The sequence below is a fragment of the Drosophila montana genome, unplaced genomic scaffold, assembly GCF_035044405.1.
Source record: "Drosophila montana isolate Dmon_TW-CO22-7 unplaced genomic scaffold, ASM3504440v1 contig_3218_1, whole genome shotgun sequence".
NCBI lineage: Eukaryota > Metazoa > Arthropoda > Insecta > Diptera > Drosophilidae > Drosophila > Drosophila montana.
The window spans coordinates 1,141,916-1,157,592 of NW_026998098.1; the positions used below are offsets into that span (position 1 = coordinate 1,141,916).

A 15,677-nucleotide genomic window follows, 5' to 3' on the forward strand; every position below is an offset into this window, starting at 1 on the left:
AATTTAATTTATTTAATTTCAACTTTTTTTATGGCTCAACAATATTAATTAAAAGAATTTTTAGCCCGCGGAAATTAAAATGTGATTCGATGCGTTTTATCAAGCAGAAAAGTTTTGTTTTATGGGATTAAATGAAATACATTTTCGTTTTCGTTTTGTTTTGCTGGACACGAATTTATGTCAAATGTTAAAAAAAATGTATATTCCAACGAATTGTCAATTGAAATTTAATCAAACTCTACTATAAACTTTTCAATTGAATTTTAATAAATAAAAGGGACACGTTCATAATGTCCTCTATTTTGCTTGAGTTTTTGTTAAATGTTGCTTAAAGACATATCGATTGATTAATCCTGGCACACACACAATATAAACCATCCCAGATTTAACTTCTCACTTTGTATATAATTATAAGAAACACAAGTACAACCGTTAAACTATTATTACACACTCACCAATTCACTAAATAAAAGCAACCAACACAATAAAAAAGAAGAAGAAAACGAAATGAAAACTGCCTCCCACAGCTGCTCCCAGCACATATGGCTTAAGAATCCCCGAAAATCTTCCTAGTGCACCCAAGGAGCACCTTTCAACTGTCGATTCTCTAAAAATATTTTGCCATTTACAGGACTCACCGCGCGGCGAAGCGGATGGCCAATCTTTCATCTTTCCCGCCATTGTGGAGACGAGCGTCGGCAGCACCAATGTTGCATCTACCAGCAGCAGCAGCAACAACAACGACAACAACGACAGCAACAATTCAGGCAGCAGACGCAGCAACAATCACCTGACACTGCGAACAGAGCGTCGCAGCTCCTTGTACTGTGATACCCTGCACGCAGGCGATTCTGGAATAGATTCTGTGCAGGCATCGCCCTCACCGAATGCGTTCATAGCGCCGCCGGGCGTACATGGACTGCCCAGTGGCCAAACGGGCGGCGGATCGTGTCATGTGTCGCCGACCAGCACGCCCACGCAGGGCTCACCGAATCTGTCGCTGGGTCGCCGGCACATGCGGAACAGCATCTGTGTGGTGTCCAGCGGCGGAGCTGCCAATTATCGGCGAAAATCGAGTGCGCTGCTCCATCCGGATCATGCGCGTCTATTTGCGCTCAGAATGAAGCATGCGGCGGCCCTGGAGCGGGCGCAAACCTCACCGGATCAGACATCCATTGAGGATGCAAATGAGTTTCATGACAATGGGCTGGCCACCAATTTGCGTTTGTGCTCGGCCTCGTCGTCGACGACGTCGTCGCTGACATCCGTGGCAGCGGTCAGCCTGGGCGGGGGCGTGGCAGCCGCTGGTGTGGGTGGCAGTGGTGGTGGCAGCAGTGGCGGCATTGCCACCGCCAGCAGCGGCGCCTGCTCCTCCTCCGCTTATGCTGTCGGGGCGGCGGGCGCACAGCAGCGAGTCTCCGATCCTTGGCTGCAGCCACAATCCGATCGTGACTCGCGACACGGACATCAACACGATGGACGCCGGCGTTCCTCGACAATGACCGCCCGTTATTCACTCTTCGATGCACTCGATCTGGAGTACGTGCTGCTCCGGGCGGCGGCGCGCGGCTCTGTGGGTCCCTACTCGCTAAGCGAGTCCATACACAAATTGACCTTCACACAGTCGCTGGCATTTCCAGCGCTGGCGCGCGGTCTGGCCACCAAGCGCCGGAGATCGGCTACGCACACCAGTTCCAGGCCGCTAAATCCGCACGAATCGGGCTTGAATACGTGCGCAAAGGTTGTAACCGCTGTGGTCCTGGTGGCCATCTCGTTTATGGTCTTCTTGATAGTGTACAAATTCGTGCGCACGTGAGGTTTGCTCCTGGCCCCGACGCCAGACTTCTCCGTCACATATCAGACGAGCCCAAGCAATGGGGTGGATGCCTCCACCCCATTCTTGTTGTCGTCCACAACGGCGGGTCGCAGTCTGGGCAAACATTTGTCGGGGCTCAGGAGCCAATTGGGCCTCAAAGAGGCCGACTTTGACTAACACTCAGCGGGAAATTGTAAAATGCAGTAACGAAAAATTTGTGATAAACTTTTCAAATGATATACAAATTTCCACACACACACTCATACAAAATTAAAAACAAGGCTTAAAACTAGTAAAAGTTAATCGCTTGCAAGAGTTTCAATTGCAGTCATAGCATTATCATAAATAAGCATTTTAAATTTAATTATTTTTATATCAATAAATTGTAAGTGCTTCGGCTCGCTGCTAAAAACGCGCGTGCGCTTCAAAATCGCTAGGAAAACGCGCAAGCGTTAATTTTCGCATTTCTTAGCGTAGGAAACTTATTTACTAACAAAATATTAACTTCATTGTTTAAAGTGCCTAACTAACTAACTGTTGAGCTATAAAATGATTGATTTCAAAAACGAATTTACCATTATGAAAGTTCCATTATTAATTGGCAGCAGGTTCAAATAAAAAGTTTATAAAGCATTTTCTAGTCAAAACAATTTTAATCAAATATTTCGTACGCATATTTCGAGTTCCAAAATTGTGCTATAGTTGCAAAACATTTTATTAATGCTCTTATATATATTTATGTGGTTGAAAATTGGAAGGATTCGTGAATTTTGGTATTGGATTTCGAAAAAATAAATACCCTCGCATAATAATCAATTATTTTATATGAATTCTTTGGCTTGTTTGTTAATACTTATTCGAGAAAATTAAAAAATAAGTTTGTCAAAAATATTACGAAATAATAAAATTATACACTAATTACTACAAAAAATTTAAATAAATAATTAATGCATATAAGGAATAATGAAATTTTCAAATAAATTGATTTCTTCAACTCTATTCTCTTAATATATTTTGATTTATTTATTTTAATTCAATGGTCTAAAAAATTGTATATTAAATAAAAACAAAATAAGAACAATGTCCCTTCCAATCTCAATATCCTGTTAATGCAATTATTTTGTTTAGTAATAAGCATAAGGCATTAAAACATAATTATATAAAATTATATTGCATTAAATTCAACAATTAGATGTGCATAAAAGCTATTCAAATTTGTACTGAGTTGTTAGATGGCTAAATATTTAATTAAATTAATTAAAACGCATAAATTTCAATAATTACGGTAGTTATTCATAGTTATACATTGACAAATATATCTAGTAAAAAATAAATGTTTATAAATGTACATTTAAGCGGCTTAATTGTGACAAAGCACTTGCTGAATACAGAAAGTAACAAAATCTCTCTAATCTTAACTTGCTGCCTTACTCTATCCAATAACAAACCCGACTCACAATTCACTTATAACTTGCTGCCTTACTTTCCTACAATTTTACAAAATAAACAACAACAAAAAATATACAACAAAAATTAAATGAAAATTAAAGCACACCTCTAAAAATCTCAGAGCCTTTTTCCACTTTCCACTTTCTATGAGCTTGGCTTTAAAGTTATGCAAAAGTTTTATAAAATAAACCAAAAAATGTTAAATTAAATGTTTAAATGCAAACAACAACAAAAATACAAGTCTTAATGCTGGCGTAAATTTAAGTTTTTTTCTCTTTTTATATTAAAATGAAAAACATGCATAACTAATTTGTAAAATGATTAAAAATGTAACATTAAGAATTGGAATGAATACTTATTGCAAGGCTCGCCTAGGCTCAACACGTTAATTCATGTTTAATTAAAGCCTGTCGTTTGGGTTTTTGGCATAACTAAATATTTATACAACGCGACGCTGGCAAATATGTAAATGCAAATAAATATTAAATGTCCACACTAAAGAGCTGCCACAGCAGCACGCCAAGGCCCAAACACTAAAAAAAAACAAAACAAAAAACTATGGAAAATAACAACCGTAACTGAATTAAGTTTGAAACGTGCAACAATAAATATTTTCAAAAAAAAAATTGTTTACTTTTCTCAATTCAATCAATTTCATTTTATGTTATTTCAAGGAAACTGTGAATGTGAGTTCGTATTGCATTTGATAAATATAAAAAAATTTAATAGATAAGAGGACGCCTTTGGAAGATTAATTATGCTTTCTGAAATGAATTGATAGCAAGGACAAGCGCAAGTGTATTCGGGGGAAAACACAAATTAAATCGAACAAGAGAAAGCCGGAGAAAGAATTAAAATTATTAACACATACATTCTTAAAATTTCTCTGCTGATGTGTAAATTACAAATTATTGCTCACATAATTTAAATCAGATTTCAACGAATATAAATTTCTTCAAATAGCACATACAATTTAAATGTTTTAAAACAATCTTTTGGCAAATGTTTGACTGGAAAATATCCCGCACAAAGGTCTAAGGTTTGCAAGGTAAGCCAAAAAATTATTAAGAATCAAGGCAGGGGTATTCTTCTGTATAATATGTGCCTAATATATGCCTGTTGCATACAATAGTTCGACCAGAATAAACCCTGTTAACCCGTTTGATACACAGGTATAGGGTATAAAGCCCAAGCACTTTCATTTGCATAACAACTCCTGCATACTAGACATACATATATAAAATCGATTTCGATAGGGAATGGAAAGTTTAAATTGCAAAAGCATGAAACTGGCAAATGTTGCGGTGCAATTCACAAACAGACTCGTTTAACCCAGCGGCAAAAACGAGTACACCCATGCGCTCATATCCACATATCCACATCCAATCTCAGCCTGGACTTCTTCTCAAACAATTCTCATCTATTATGCTTATCTCGACCTCCGCTGTCCCTGTGTTTGCTGAACTTAGCAGCTTAATACGATTTCTGTGATAAATTGCTCGTCCTTGCAGGGCACATTTCCTGCCGAATCGTAATCTGAATAATTAAGCAAACTCAATTAGATTTGTCAGTAAATTAAACAGTCACAAGGCTCATATGTGTCTGTGTTTGTCTCTCTTTGTGCTTTGACCAGACTCAATGAGATGGAAGCTCTGCTCAATTTTTGCCTTGATTTGATGCCCTGCAAATGAAATTAAGTCGAAAGATGGCCAAAGGAAATGGCCAAAACAGCGCAGTTGGGAGCAGCACAGGATTAGCACAGCAGCAATGGCAAGTCTTTGAGCAAATAAATGTTCCGCTACAAAAACTATAAACTATATATATATATATATAACTCGCAAGACATCTATCAAGGATGGCTAACAACTGTCAAAGCGGAATATTCAGTTTTCTTTCTCAACACACAGTTCAATGGATGAAGCTCCAACATATCCTTAAGATGAAAAGCGTACGGTATATAAAAATAACTGACGCTTCTGTTCTCTGGTGTGCCATTTTTGGCTTTTGTGCGAGTCTAGTGCATAATTAAACGCAAAATAACCACAGCACAGAGCGAATAACAGAACCAAATGCTGCAAACAGAGGCAACATTTCAATGGCAATACCCTAGCCGGAAACGGGACATTGTGGTATACAGTGTACGTGTACGTGTGCGTGTGTGTGTATGTGTGTGTGTGTGTAGTAAGTCACACAAACATATATATAATACGAGTATCGATGTTTTTCAGAGCTCAAATGAAACGACCATTGATGTTGTTCTCAGAAAAATTTTCAACAAATAATTTCAGAAGAAAAACAAAACAAAAACTGGGTTGATATTTATCCCAAGGCCTGGAAGTATCATTTTTATTTACCATTTACCATATATCGAAACGGATTGGTTGAATAAAGAACAGTCGACTCAAAAAGTGGAAAACCAAGTCCACTAACCGTACCTTAGTATGAGACATGGATTTGAACCGTGAACCGAACTACTAAAAACGTTAGTTGGGTTTGCAGCTATGATTGAAATCTTTCGTAGCCTATAACTAAATTAATTTGTCTACCAACAGTCTTCATGTAGGCGAAACACATTCTAAGAATGTCTTTTCCGTATGTAAATATATGCATATGTACAAGTAATATAAATGTCCATTTTATGCGGCCTCTCCGTTTGTGTTAGCCGACGCGCCACTTGCATTAAAAATGCTCAACATTTTTGCCTTTTGATATGGCTAGGCCTGGCAATATTTTTAGATATCAAGGTTGGCAAAGCGACGGATGTGAATGCGGATGTGTAGGCAGCAGTTAAGCGGCGGGCCCGACGTGGGTTAAGCACACACACATACTCGCATACAAAAAAAAGAAAAACATACGAGCCGCCTTGAGAGCAAAGCAAATGCAGCCACGTGGCAGGTGTTGCTGGAATTTTTGAAACTTGTTGCAAAACGGACTCTGCACCCGAATCAACCTTGACTCTGAGCCGTGTCCTTGAGTCGTGCGAGCCTTGGAAAATTGAAAAATTGTCGAGCAGCCAAGACTAGCAATGTAGCAATATGTATATATTTTTTTTAGGGGGTATGACTAGCGAGGCCAATTGAAAGGACGCAGATATGAGAATTTGTCTACAAATGAATTAATCTTAAGAGTAGACCCATTTAAAAATATTTATAAATGTACTCAATTCATAAAAATTATTAAAACAACCTTTTGTTTGGCAGAATTTAAAATAAGGTTTATTTATAGAAATTTACAAGCGAAAATAATATTTGACAAACTCCTACACAGTTTTAGTTTCTAAGACCTTTTCGAATTTCATTTAAAAATGATTAAAGATACACAGAAAAGGGCAAAAAGACGACCGCAGCACAAAAATTTGCGTATAAATAATTTTTTGGTAAACACACACAACATTCTACTTTGCCGTTTGGGAGGCTGTCGTCCATATCATTGTCAGCGTTACACGCTGCTAGTGTGTGTGGGTTTTGGGCTTTGGAGACACATATTTTATGCATGCGTTGTGACAACAAAACTGCCATCTACTGCTGGAATATTTATGTTACGAAGCACAAAACATGCACATAAAACTGTTGCAACAGTGCAGCAAAACATACAAACAAACAAAAACAAAAACAACATTGTCGCTTGTTTCCACTTACACGACTCAACGAGGCAATTGGAAAATCCTCACCGCACAAAAGTGAGTGACTTGGCTGGCAAAGGAGACGTCCGGGTGAAGAAACAGAGACCACACAGCCAGGGACAGCGACACAAAGTCTACTGCTAGATGCCTGTCCCAACATTTTTCGCATTTCCTGCACTCGCTAGTCAAGAGCGGAAAGGAGAGTAAAGAAGGAAAATGCCTAATAATTCTGTTTCATATCTTGAAGAGAATATAACATAATTTGTCTTATTATTTAATCACCATAATAAAAAATAAATAAAAAGTTGTTTCTTGCTGCAGTCAAGATCATGTATGTCGCCACACAAGATGGTGAGCGAATAGTATAAATACGGCTGTCCATTGGAGCTGGGCTTACAGTTGAGGTTGCGAAGCCGCCCAGTGCATATGGATGATCATACATGTATGCTCGCAAGAAGAAGAGCTAGCAGTATATAAATGGCTGAAAATGGCACAGCAATTTTAGTTGCATGCGCGGGGTGGCACTCGGTATGATGTTAAAAGTCAGATCATGATTGAGTACGAGCAAGAAGAAGAGCAAGCAGTATATAAATGGCGGCAAATTAGAGCTCAGTTTCAGTTGGGGTCGCAAAGCGGCCCTTTACTGATGTGTTTTTATAAAAATATGAAAATCAGATCATCCATATACACAAGCAAGAAGAACGAACAGTATATAAATGGCTGCAAATAAGAGCTCAGTACAAACGGTGTGATTGCGTTAAAGTGAATGCGTGTGTTTTTATAAAAATATGAAAAACAGATCATGCAATTATACTAGCAAGAAGAAGAACAAGCTTATAAAAATGGCTGCAAATTGGAGCTCAGTTTCAGTTGAAGTCGCGAGGCGGTCAGGTGCAGACGGTGTGATGGCGTTAATGTGAATGTGTGTGTGTGTGTTTTTTTTTAAATATGAAATGCAGATCATCCATGTACGCTAGCAAGAAGAAGAACGAACAGTACATAAACAACCGCAAATTGGAGCTCAGCTTCAGTTGAAGTCGCGAGGCGGTCTGGTGCAGACGGTGTGATGGCGTTTATGTGAATGTGTGTGTTTTTATAAAAATATGAAAATCAGATCATGTAATTATGACAACAAGAAGAAGAACAAGCAGTATATAAATGGCTGCAAATTGGGGCTCAGCTTCAGTTTAAGTCGCGAGGCGGTCTGGTGCAGACGGTGTGATGGCGTTTATGTGAATGTGCGTGTTTTTATAAAAATATGAAAATCAGATCATGTAATTATGACAACAAGAAGAAGAACAAGCAGTATAAAAATGCCAGCAAATTGGGGCTCAGCTTCAGTTGAAGTCGCGGGGCGGTCTGGCACAGACGGTGTGGTGGCGTTAATGTGAATGTGTGTGTTTTTTTTTTAAATATGAAATGCAGATCATCCATGTACGATAGCAAGAAGAAGAACGAACAGTATATAAACAACCGCAAACTGGAGCTCAGCTTCAGTTGAAGTCGCGAGGCGGACCGATACAGATCGTGTGCTGGCATGAATGTGCGGATGTATTTATATAAAAGTACGAAATGCAGATCATGGATGTATGCTGGCAAGAAGAAGCCTCAATTGGACTTTTGATGCGGATCAGTGAGTCTTATATGGTAAGTACACCAATTTATATTTAATGTACATAGCTTAATATTATACATCTATGTTTTTCTGTAAATTTGTCAGAATCTGCAAAAGAATGAGTTTGTTTGGACAAAACTACACATTTGTTTTCAATGCCAAAAACTGAAAAATATTAAAAAACAATTTTATTTAAAAAAAATGTTATTAATTGTTCGGTTTAAAACCGACGTTGCGGGATATATATTAGAGCCATTGAAAAAAAATATTTATTATTGTTTCTTTATAATTTAGCCACGCACACATAAACACACCTGCCAGTATTTATGTACAACACTTACTATCCATTGTGTTTTTATTGTTTTTTTTTTTTTGTTTTCTTGTCTGGCCCCTGGCTGAAATCTGGCTGTGTTCTGTTTTTAATGAATTTTAAATTGCACTTCACTTGGCAAACGGCGTAAAAACAAAATTTAATAAACAATTTTGATATGTAACTACTCACGGGCAGCTGCTTTCAGATTCAATGGATGCTTGCCTTAAGCAAGGAACTGAGGGCAAAGACAAGAATAGTGCCGCCCTCGCTTATTTGGTAGCTTTGTAATCCACAGGTTGTTCAGGATGCGTTCTTGTTCTCTGTGCTTGACAGCTAATTGGGGGCAAGTTTCCTCTTACGACTATTTTATTGCCGGCACACAAAAGGTCCTGTTCGCGCGGACAATAAGGGCTCCTTGTCGGCAACTGAGTTTTCGTAAGACAATTAAGAAATGACCTTTTTATAGCCTATTATTACTTTTGCCCAAGTGGGGTCTTCTGATTACGTTTGTACCGGGCATGGTAGGATAGAGGGGCTGAGAGGGCAGACAATATTTTTATGTTTGACCATATCACAATTGGCCCACATTACGTAAGCAATGTTGCGAGTGAGTGCATTACATAAATAAATTAAGAATTAGTCAGCGGAGCACAGAAAAATTAATAAATAAAATGGAAATGAATTCGTTTATTTTCTCGTACACTTCTAAATGTGATCTTAAATAAATGTGAATTACGCATTTAAAAATATACTGGCCCAAGATGTATGTAAAAGTGGACATCTTGTGTTTAAATTTACGTCTAATTTGGCCAACGCTTGATAGAAAAGCAAAAGGTTGTGCATTCTTATAATTTATTTATTTAAATCGATAAATTCATTTGGCGGGTTGTTCCTAGTGGTTACCCAAAATATCGCATAAGCTGTCGCTAACTATCGATACTTTCTATCGTTACTTTCTAACCCTGCAATAATTTGCAAAGTCACGTATAAAATTCAGTTATCATGTTCGGATTCCACTTAAATGTAACATTAATAGTAATTTTAGTATTATGATATTAGACAGTGTCTTCAAATAATTGTTGTATCTAAAATCCACTGCTGAAAAGTGACTCGGGAACGGTCACTAATGCAGGGTTAATAACGCGCATCGCTAACGGATTTAGTTTCGATTCGATAAACAAGTTTTGCCGGCTAAATAAATTAACAAGCTTGATAAGAAAGCATTAGAATGCAAAAGCCAACAGATGAGGAAACATTTCAGTTGCAGGCACTGGAAATACGTGAGCCAGATGACAGTTTTGATCCACAGAAACCGCCACAGACTGGCGAGGAGTACCTGATGCACATGCTCTACGAACGCAAACGTTGCCCGGCGATCGTGACCAAACGCTCCACAAAAATCACAAATAATGTGACCACCAACGGATGTGAAATGCTTCACAGCGTAAGTCGTAACAGATTTGAAACAACTGAGTGTTTAATTAATGTAACTGCCTTAGCCGCCAATGCCGCCTCACAGATGTCTGCTGCCCACGCCCGAGTGGCGGGACGCTCAAATAAAAAGCTTCAGCAAGGCGCGCGCTCGCGTTGTAGCACTGCGTCTGGAACTGAATGCACAGCACTATGATCAGAGCATCGAACCGCCGCTCACCACGGACGTGGACAAATGGCTGGAGTTCTGTCGGACACAGCAGCCGCTGCTGAGCACATTGCTGCGCCTGAGCCAAAGCGATTTGGAGCTCTTGCTGGAATTGCTGTGCAAGTGGCTGCAGGAGCCAAATCAGCCGACAGTTGAAACCGCTGAGCCAAGCACTTCCGCCGCTGCTGACGCCGCCTCCAAGCCAGTTGATTTGTTGCGCGATGCTTGGTTGGCGCGCTGGCTGTATGCCAACCTGGTCTGTCTCCATCTGCCTTTGGAGCCGCATGTGTTCAGCACGTTGCGGTATATAGCGCGCTCCTGTGTGCTGCTGCGCAATGAACTACAGCCGCAGGAGCTGGAGCGTGCTGCGCCCTACAATCTCATTATAACATTGATTGCCCTGTACTTTGCCCAAACCGATTTCTCTGTCTACCTGTAAGCCTGGCCATATGGTTCATTTTAAATATAAGCGCATGTATTTGTACCTTTTAGCAACTCTCAAACAATCTACTGTATGCCTGACAGATGGGGCAACTGCTGTGATGCTCAGCTGCACCACCGACAGCTGACCCGTAGCTGCACTGCGTCAAGCTGGAGCACTGACTAAGCGTTTGAGATTGACTACTTAGCTGTGTGCTGCTCGAGCACGTGGAGAGCCTGCGTGGCGGCATTCGATTGCTCATTGTGGGTGCGTAACTGCAGCTGGAACTGCCTGTCCAGCATTTCGATTGTTTGGCATGGCACACAGCTTGCTGTTTGCGCGGCAGCTCCAGGCGACTGAAACAGCGACTCTCCACATGGCGATTGTTTAGTGGCCGCTCCAGATCCACTTTAAAGCGTCGGCTTTGTTTGTCCTGCGTGCTTAGTTCCGCGGACAGCTCCACTTTCGGCGCCAATATGCCCGGAAATGCGGATGTTGCCTTCATCAGCAGCTGGACGTTGGCGATGTGGGCGCAGCTTGGTTGTGGAATTGGCGGCTGCATTACGTCCGTTAGTCTGCCCACGTAGTAGGCTAGCCGGCGTCCACTTTGCCACAATGTTATCTCCAGCTGCTCCGAGTTAAGCATCTGCCGCATCTGGTCCAGCGAGTTAACGCTCCTAAAGTAACCTTCCATCGTGAACTGATCATGGCACAGCATGGGAAAACGTGGCTCCATTGCGCCAGTGCGAAAATAGTAGCCCAATGTCTTGACAGTCGCCTCCAAATAGCCGTGTGAGCACAGCCAGACGCCCGGGCAGGTTAGCTAGAAAGTGTGCGCTTTTGATTAGGATCAGGTATTCTTTGCAAATCCAACGCTACCAACCGCATGTAGCTGCAGTTCGAGGCGCATATGAAATCTCTTATGTGACATTGTGCACTGCTCCAAGTGAAATTGTCAGCTTTTTCACAGACATGTTCTTATCAAATTGGGGTTTGGAGCATTTTTGTTTTGGCTGTCGTGGCGTTGCCACGGGCAGCCAGGTATCCAATTTCGAATATTGTGCGCCCAATAACAAAAAGTTGCAGTGCAGCTAAAACTATCGATAACAGAATAATCGACCTTTTGAGTTTTGTCTTCTGTGTGAATGTCTAAAATAGGTGAAGAAGCGCATTGATAAATGCAGCTTCATGTCAATTATCACACGTCAGGTTTCTGATTACTTTTGTAGCAGCTGTTGAAAATGTTGCGCCAATTGTTTGTATTTCTATTGCTAGTCCAGCTGAGGGGCTTAGACGGCCAGCAAACACCTGAGGAGGAGCAAGGTGTGCGCTATGCCAATCGCTGTGAAGCCTGCAAAATTCTTGCCGCCGAATTGGAGGCGCGTTTGGGCGAAACCGGCAAATCGCACGATGTCATTGAAATTGGCTACTCCGTGGACGATGTGCGTCCCAAGAAGCGCACCGAATACCGACGCAGCGAGCTCCGTTTGCTGGAGTCCCTGGAGAATGTGTGCGAGCGAGTGCTTGAGTACAATTTGCACAAGGAGCGCACGGACAGCACAAGATTCGCCAAGGGCATGTCGCAGACCTTTCAAACGCTGCACGGCCTGGTGGACAAGGGCGTCAAGGTCGATCTGGGCATACCCTATGAGCTGTGGGACAAGCCACCCGTCGAGGTCACCCAGATGAAAAACCAATGCGAAAACATGCTGGAGGAGTACGAGGATGCCATCAGCAATTGGTACTTCAAGCTGCAGCAGGACAAATCCCTACAGCAGCATCTGTGCGAGGATCATGTGCTCAAGCGGCCGGAGGAGCGCAAGTGTCTCAAAGAGCAGCTCACACAGCAGCCGGAGCGAAAGAAACAAAAGACCAAAGGCGACAAGCAGGAGTTGTAGTTGATATGGAACTAAGCGAGGATGAGCTCTAAATCAATCCTAAACATTGCCGTCTAGTGAACAAAGAGTATTTAGTTAAGGTAGAAAACTTACTGTCTGTATTCCGAATGCTTCCAAAACTGACTGAACCACAAAATGTTATGGCACGACCTGCCCACTATTGATTGGCAGCCCATTTAATGTGGGCCGCACTGCGGCCTGGAAGGGCCTTAAAAAATAATGTGTACAACGTTTATACGGAGCTTTTTTGTGTCGTGATTATAAGCAAACTTATCATGAAGTTAACTTTAAGTGGAAAAGTTCCCTGAATTATTGTTCCTTAATAAAATAAGCTGAAAGATATAAACTGGTTGACTATATTGCCCTGTTAAATGAACATTAACGTAATTACTTAAGCATGAGCTTTGTCGCCCAGTTTACAAGCACATTGCAAATATTGGAAAAAAAGTCAAATCGAATTCTCTTTGATTTTATTGCGTCAAATTTATAATCACGCTTCGTATAAATGTAGAATATGTGTTGCAACTGTGTGTTTTTTCTCTCTTTTTGTGTATAATAAATACGTCACGTATGTTTATGAATAAAAAATAAGTAGCTTTTAAATTAGCATGCGGTTAGTTCATATTGTTGCTGCAGTTGTGGAATCACTTTGAAGTTTCTAGCAAGTGTCAGTCGAATCAAAAAAGGGAAAGGATTCGGTCCAGTCTTTTTCGTACGCTGCAACTTGTTATAGGATCCAGAGTTGGCAGAAAGATTATGCTTAGAGCTTCATCACATCCCACGGATCGTCCATGTAGTGCAGAATGGCCTTCTCGTGCAGCTTGTCGCCAAAGACCTCGCGCAGCAGTCGCAGCACCTGCTCCTCGATGAACGCCACCTGATCCTGTGGACAGTAATCATCTTGGGCCGAGTGCGCCATGGTAATTGCCACTGGCGGCACGGGCAAACGCTGAAGGAATCGTTTAAAATTCGCAAAATATTCCTCCAGCTCCTTGCTGGTGCTTATGTGATGCGGCAGTCCATTGTTGTCTGTGGTGCTGCCCGAGTCGAAGATGAGCAGCCAGTCGATTTCGTCGTCGGGATACTTGGCCTGCAGCTGCTCGGCCAGCTGGACAATTTTGGCATAGATTTGTGGTGTTATGACTGATTCATCTGGCTTCTCCAGGCCGTCAAAGCTGCGCTGCTCCTCCAGATGCCAAAAGATGCGCTTCAGTGCGTCCAGCTGCTTCTGTCGCGTCGCCGCCGTGGCACAGTAGTCCGCAATGGTTGCTGTGCCGGCCTGCTTGGCGGGCTCCACGCTCTCAAAGTGAAAGATCTCCGTCAGCTGGGCATAGCAGTTGGCATCTTTGTAGATTTCCAGAAACGGATTCGATGTGCTAAAGAAATCCAAATCAATATCAAGCACAAAGCCCGCCGCATCCTGCGCCGTCAAGAATTGCGTGGGATCCAGCGATTCGCTGTCCGCATCGTGCACCTGCAGCTGCACCGAGCGCGACTCCTGCAGCTCCTCGCTGGTGCAATAGTTGCCCTCGGCTATGAAATAGTCCAGCGGACAGTCGACACCGATGCGATCCTCCTTGTGCCCAATTTTGAACTCGTGCTTGCCTGTGGGTATTTGCTGGCACCACGAGTTCTTCAGCCAGACGACGCGATCGAAATGACCTGCGGAGTGAGATTGGATAACAGGTGTCTTGGGTGTGTGACCTGGTGACAACCTACCTGCATACAAGGTGGGCATAATCCAGTTCTCAATGCTCAGCTCGTTGAGCATGATGTCCTTATCATAGCTGGCACTGGCAGGTATGTCGCGAGCCACCACCAAGTCCGGATGCGAGTCGAAATGCACCAAAATGTTCCGCTCCAGCGGCAGATGCCGCGTGGCCAGGCATCGATAGATGAACTCCAGCACATCGTTGTGATAGTCTACAATGAAGACGGGTATTCGGCTAAATTTACGCAAGCTGCTCTGCGTGCTCTGTGCCCGCTCCACAGCAACCAGTTGTGGCACCGCCGACTCCTCTTCCTCCTCCTCCTCCTTGTCCGTCACTTCGTCCTCTTCCTCATCTGGAATCGCAGCGTCTAGCGCGATTTTCTGCCGCTTGTTTGGCGGCGGCGTCGCCTCGCCTTCCCCCTTGCCACCCACGTCGCTTTCACTTTGCAGCGGCAGCGACTGCAACTCCGCTGATGTTGGCTTTATGCCCGCCGCCGTACTTTCTTTTTCCGTCGTATCCGATTCCATCTTTGCAATTAGAATTGAGCTACTTTTTGTTAAATCTTCAACTCGCCTGCTGCAGTTGGCGGCGGCGCGTGCGAAATGACGCAGACTATTTCACAAAATATCAAGTATATGTATATCCACAAGGCAGACGACCTCGACGCTCGACGCCGTTTGTTTTAATGCAAACAATACAAATACAGTCGAGAAACGATTTTTGGGGGGAAAAGTGGGATTGTGCAAGTGGGAGGCAGAGAGACGAGACGAAAAGCTAATGAACCCATTAGTGATGGAAAATATCGGAATTTGTTGCGTATATCGATTAATGTCGGTGCTGCCACACTTGCTATCGCTGCCAGGGCTACGGTAAAAGCAACAAGTGGGCAGCTTGCTGTGCTTAAAGCTTTACGGTGTGTATATCGGCTACAATGTGTCTCTGCTAAAAATGGCGCCACTTTCGAATTCAATTTAGGTTCAATTCAAATTTTGTTTGTTTTTAGAAAATGGCAGACAGCTAAGAACTTAAACAGCCAAGAAACATATAAATATATATTTATATAGAAAATGGCATATATTACACTAGAAATGTCTATAGTATACATAATTGTATCAATAATTATTAGTTTTATGGAGCTATGGGGTGGATATTAAACATCTTGCTAACTGTAAATCAATATTTGTTGTGTATA

At 42.0% G+C, this 15,677-nt stretch overlaps 5 protein-coding genes across 5 annotated transcripts in view; 3 read left to right on the forward strand and 2 right to left on the reverse strand.

The window, feature by feature from the left end:
* The window catches only part of LOC135433498 (uncharacterized), a 31,475-nt gene extending 28,980 nt beyond the window's left edge, over positions 1-2,495 (forward strand). The window contains exon 6 of the mRNA XM_064689610.1: positions 632-2,495. Coding sequence (XP_064545680.1) covers positions 632-1,816 — 1,185 coding nt within the window. The 3' untranslated portion in view covers positions 1,817-2,495. The remainder of the gene's footprint in view (positions 1-631) is intronic.
* Positions 2,496-9,859: 7,364 nt separating this feature from the next.
* On the forward strand, positions 9,860-10,949 carry Gem2 (Gemin 2). The gene is made up of 2 exons (XM_064689830.1): positions 9,860-10,259; positions 10,315-10,949. The coding sequence occupies exons 1-2, from the start codon at positions 10,044-10,046 to the stop codon at positions 10,891-10,893; spliced, it is 795 nt and encodes a 264-aa protein (XP_064545900.1). The 5' UTR covers positions 9,860-10,043; the 3' UTR covers positions 10,894-10,949.
* Positions 10,908-12,158, reverse strand: LOC135433661 (uncharacterized). Its single transcript, XM_064689828.1, has 2 exons — positions 11,759-12,158; positions 10,908-11,698 (listed from the first exon to the last, which is right to left on the reverse strand). Exons 1-2 carry the CDS (start codon positions 11,804-11,806, stop codon positions 10,943-10,945), a joined length of 804 nt encoding a protein of 267 aa, XP_064545898.1. The 5' UTR covers positions 11,807-12,158; the 3' UTR covers positions 10,908-10,942.
* CNPYb (protein canopy b) lies at positions 12,030-13,119 on the forward strand. Its single transcript, XM_064689831.1, has one exon. It carries the CDS (start codon positions 12,117-12,119, stop codon positions 12,771-12,773), a length of 657 nt encoding a protein of 218 aa, XP_064545901.1. The 5' UTR covers positions 12,030-12,116; the 3' UTR covers positions 12,774-13,119.
* A 107-nt stretch (positions 13,120-13,226) lies between these two features.
* MESR6 (misexpression suppressor of ras 6) lies at positions 13,227-15,252 on the reverse strand. The gene is made up of 2 exons (XM_064689827.1): positions 14,493-15,252; positions 13,227-14,435 (listed from the first exon to the last, which is right to left on the reverse strand). Exons 1-2 carry the CDS (start codon positions 15,010-15,012, stop codon positions 13,534-13,536), a joined length of 1,422 nt encoding a protein of 473 aa, XP_064545897.1. The 5' UTR covers positions 15,013-15,252; the 3' UTR covers positions 13,227-13,533.
* Positions 15,253-15,677: the final 425 nt, after the last annotated feature.

What these genes read in the sequence shown, in the direction of transcription:
- LOC135433661 (XM_064689828.1), bottom strand. Translation starts at nt 11,806, where the DNA reads ATGTCACATAAGAGATTTCATATGCGCCTCGAACTGCAGCTACATGCG. An exon ending in TCGAACTGCAGCTACATGCG is followed by an intron (nt 11,699 to 11,758) that starts GTTGGTAGCGTT and finishes CACACTTTCTAG; the next exon opens with CTAACCTGCCCGGGCGTCTG.
- MESR6 (XM_064689827.1), bottom strand. Translation starts at nt 15,012, where the DNA reads ATGGAATCGGATACGACGGAAAAAGAAAGTACGGCGGCGGGCATAAAG. An exon ending in TATGCCCACCTTGTATGCAG is followed by an intron (nt 14,436 to 14,492) that starts GTAGGTTGTCAC and finishes CTCACTCCGCAG; the next exon opens with GTCATTTCGATCGCGTCGTC.
- CNPYb (XM_064689831.1), top strand. Translation starts at nt 12,117, where the DNA reads ATGTTGCGCCAATTGTTTGTATTTCTATTGCTAGTCCAGCTGAGGGGC.
- Gem2 (XM_064689830.1), top strand. Translation starts at nt 10,044, where the DNA reads ATGCAAAAGCCAACAGATGAGGAAACATTTCAGTTGCAGGCACTGGAA. An exon ending in GATGTGAAATGCTTCACAGC is followed by an intron (nt 10,260 to 10,314) that starts GTAAGTCGTAAC and finishes TAACTGCCTTAG; the next exon opens with CCGCCAATGCCGCCTCACAG.